The 3,957-nt window shown below is 37.9% G+C and overlaps 1 protein-coding gene across 1 annotated transcript; it reads left to right on the forward strand.

Annotated features, from left to right (window-relative positions):
* The first annotated feature begins 295 nt into the window (after positions 1-295).
* Positions 296-3,208, forward strand: LOC18110020 (protein DETOXIFICATION 3). The gene is made up of 7 exons (XM_024599150.2): positions 296-626; positions 1,012-1,556; positions 1,675-1,761; positions 1,848-1,904; positions 1,984-2,222; positions 2,415-2,620; positions 2,795-3,208. The coding sequence occupies exons 1-7, from the start codon at positions 396-398 to the stop codon at positions 2,855-2,857; spliced, it is 1,428 nt and encodes a 475-aa protein (XP_024454918.1). The 5' UTR covers positions 296-395; the 3' UTR covers positions 2,858-3,208.
* The last annotated feature ends 749 nt before the right edge of the window (positions 3,209-3,957 follow it).

Consider the following 3,957-nt stretch of genomic DNA (forward strand, 5'->3'; position numbering starts at 1 on the left):
TCGGCCACCTATCTCGTCATGAGTTTTGTTCGATGCACATTGGTTTTGCGGTAAAGGGAGATGCTTACTTCTGATGGTTCTCAATCCTTGATTACTTTAATATTTGCTTGCTTACTTCTTGATTTATTTATTATATATGAATCATTCCAAATCTTGACTGATCTTCTTAACTCTCCTTCACCTAAAAATAATTATTATTTTCCAAGGAGAACCTGGGGAGTCGTATAAGATCCAAATGCATTAAAAAAGAGAGGCATGCTTGTGACAGAATTTGATTCTTGTTTGCAGGTAGTGTCCCCTTTCTCTGTTTGTAACATCGTATTTGTTTTTCTCACTTCAATGCAGTAAATGACAAGATTGTAAGGCTTCTGTAGGGAAAATTTTGAGAGGGGGAGATGGAAGAGGCACCGCTGCCCAATACTGAAGAGAGGACACGGGCTTCTACTACCTTTGTGGAAGAGCTAAAGAAGGTGACCTACATTGCAGCTCCAATGGTGGTGGTGACGGTGTCACTACACTTGTTGCAGGTTGTGTCACTAATGATGGCAGGGCATCTTGGTGAATTGTCTCTCTCTGGGGTCTCTATCGGTGGATCTTTTGCTGGGGTCACTGGCTTTAGTCTCCTTGCAAGTCTTCTTTTCTCTATCTTCTTACTTGTATATGCACCAAAAAGATACAAGCCTTCGCTATGAGTTTCCTTAGGAAAATTCCATAAAATCTTTATTTATAAAATTCAATCTTGTCAAATTCTAAGGTAGAATTTTAAAACTTGGAAATCACATGCTAAGCATCAGTAGGGCTGCTCTAGTTTGAATAAATATGCAATCGATTTGAAATATTTATGCATCCAAGATATAGTTATTGAAGTTATTCCTTACAATCCTGAAATGCATAGCGAGAGTAATGGGATAGCAGATTTAGTTATTGATTGATGTGTCTCAGTTTTTAATTCTTGATTCAAGCTTGAACTTGTATGCAAGATGATTGACAGTGTATTTACATACCATGCAGTTTGGATTGGCAGGAGGCTTGGAAACTCTATGTGGACAAGCTTATGGAGCAGGGCAATACCAAAAGTTTGGAACTTATACATACTGTGCAATAATATCTCTCCTTCCAATATGTGTCCCTGTATCTATCCTTTGGATATTCATGGACAGGATATTGATAGCAATAGGCCAAGACCCTGAAATCTCAACGGTAGCCTGCCGATATGCTACCTGTCTCATTCCTGCGTTATTTGCCTATGCTGTTCTTCAGTCGCTACTTCGCTACTACCAGTCTCAGGGCTTGATTCTACCAATGCTTTTCAGCACTTGTGCAACTTTATGTTTCCATATACCTCTTTGCTGGGCTCTAATATTTAAATGGGAACTAGGAAGTACCGGAGCAGCATTAGCCATTGATGTGTCTTACTGGTTAAATGTGGTATTCCTTGCACTTTATATGGGGTTCTCTTCATCCTGCAAAAAGACCCGTGTCATCTACTGGAATCATATTTTCTCTAGCATTAAGGAGTTCTTTCGCTTCGCTCTCCCTTCTGCTGTAATGGTTTGGTAATTTCTCGTTCGTGTACAGTCTAACGATGATGTAATTTATTGAGCTTCTATTTACGTCTGCTTTGAATTTCTAATAATTAAGTACTTCGTTCGTTCTTTTCATGCCGATGGTCAGTCTTGAATGGTGGACCTTTGAGCTACTTATATTGCTGGCTGGACTTCTGCCAGATTCACAGCTTGAAACATCTGTTCTTTCTATCTGGTATGCTTCTTTTCCTATACTTTAAAGATGGCTGATTGGGGACTTCGATAGGATTGCTTCTGATTTTCTCTTAACATTGTAACCAGCCTAGCAACAACGTCATTGCACTTCTATGCACTATCTGGGATCGCAGCTGCTGGGAGGTTTGATTCCTATCTTGTCTCTTGAAGTTTGCATAGATGAAAGAAAAATCTCATTTACTTACTGTGCTTTCTCTGGCAGTGCTCAGGTTTCAAATCATCTAGGAGCTGGAAATGATAAGGCAGCTCAAGTGGTTGTCCGTGCAGTACTGAGTATTTCGCTCGTAGAGGCAGTTATTGTGAGCACAAATATCTTCTGCTTCCGCCATGTTTTTGGATACGCTTTCAGCAATGAAAAGGTGGTTGTCGACTATGTAACTGAAGTGGCTCCCCTGCTTTGTCTCTCAGTTATTGTGGATAGCTTACAAACAGTACTTTCCGGTTAGTTTCTCCTTATTATGCGACGAACATTTACTAATCATAAAGTACGCATGTACATGATCAAATGTCTGAATTGTTTGTGTTCCAATCCCATAATTTAGTAACACGCATGGTTACCAAGAAGCCATGATACTAGATGATGTTTCTTGCACAGGGCATGTATGGTACTAACTCGAATCATTTCTGCGACAGGAATTGCTAGAGGATGTGGATGGCAGCACATAGGAGCCTCTATTAACCTTGGGGCATACTATTTTGCTGGAATCCCAGTAGCTATTCTACTGTGCTTCATTTTCCATCTTAGAGGGAAAGGCCTTTGGATTGGGGTGCTGACTGGGAGTACTGTGCAAGCAACATTACTTGGTCTCATAACTAGTTTGACAAATTGGAAAAAACAGGTTATGCTCATTCATCTCCCCCTCTTCATGAGTGTCTATTTCTGTCTCTATTTGCTCTAATTCACTCTCATTTGCTGTTTTGGATAGAGGGTTGGTTCTTCTAGTGGAATTAAGATGGCTATTTTATCAAATGAAATGCTAATTATGATCCTGTATGCATGTCAATAATTGCAGGCAACCAAGGCTAGGGAGAGGATGCTTGATGGGACAGCTTCGGCTGATAATGGATTACCTTGAAGTTTTTAGGGATACAGTGACCGAATACAACAATTTCAATTCCATTTGCTAAAGATAGGGAGTTTTTGCGTGAGGTTACATTTTTTAAAGAGTCAGAAGATCACTCAACTTCAAGTGGGGAACATAACACCATGCTCGCATGAAAAAAAATGCAATTTAGTAGAGGGTGACAACCCTTGCTACATGTCTTTCCTACATATAATCAAGGCAAGGGGGAGGATATTTGAGCGATGTTTAGCTGAGAATTGAATACTATTTTCAAGGATATTTTGTGTGACAGGATTGTGGATGCATTTTTAGCTTTGTGAAATAAGACTTCTTATATGCAAACTGCTTCATTCATTTGAATCATTAGAGATTCTGTCAGCATCAAATTTTATGGGCCTTCAGGAAATCTTTATACTTTTAACTAAAATTCATAACTGTTAAAATGCCAAAGGGATCTATGAGAAATAGTAATAAATTAAGTTCAATATGATATATCTAATCTCCTCAAATCCAAAAATAATTAAATAAATTAAGTTTATAATTTATAAAATATTAAAAATTAAATCCAAATCCAATCCAACTATGTCGAAAAACATCCCTTAACTTCTTCAAGTGACAAAAGTTTACATTGGGCCGGGAGAGTCAATCTATCACATGATGTGTGAGCATGTCCTCCTCCTTTCGAGTTTGATTTTGTGGATAAAAGGGAAGGTCTTGCTAGCTTTAAAAGGGGCTAGTTTCTTCAAGTTCTATCTTAGATTTGTTGCACCTTATTAATAAAATCATCTCTTGGAATATAGCTAGAGATTTTTGTAGGTTCGATTTGCAGGATTGACTATCCACAAGCACAAATAGATTGGTTTCATTAATAAAAAGAAGCACAAATGGATTGATTAACGCTGTGTTTATTGTATGTGGATCGAGAACTCTGAGAGCTATAGAAGAACAGAATGCTTTAGACAAGTCTGTTTTCTTGATATTTACTTTTAAACCTTTTATTTCTTATTTATTAAATAATATTTGTTTACTGTTTTGGAATAGAAAAAATCAAGGCAGGGAGGATAAAGAGAATAAGTCTTCCTCTATTTTGTGTTTTAAGACTGTAAAAATTC

The sequence above is a fragment of the Populus trichocarpa genome, chromosome 4, assembly GCF_000002775.5.
Source record: "Populus trichocarpa isolate Nisqually-1 chromosome 4, P.trichocarpa_v4.1, whole genome shotgun sequence".
Lineage (NCBI taxonomy): Eukaryota > Viridiplantae > Streptophyta > Magnoliopsida > Malpighiales > Salicaceae > Populus > Populus trichocarpa.

Bases quoted from the DNA above. Each gene is read 5' to 3' on its own strand.
- LOC18110020 (XM_024599150.2), top strand. From the start codon at position 396: ATGGAAGAGGCACCGCTGCCCAATACTGAAGAGAGGACACGGGCTTCT. The intron at 1,762-1,847 runs GTATGCTTCTTT...CATTGTAACCAG, and splicing joins ACATCTGTTCTTTCTATCTG to CCTAGCAACAACGTCATTGC. The intron at 2,621-2,794 runs GTTATGCTCATT...CAATAATTGCAG, and splicing joins TGACAAATTGGAAAAAACAG to GCAACCAAGGCTAGGGAGAG.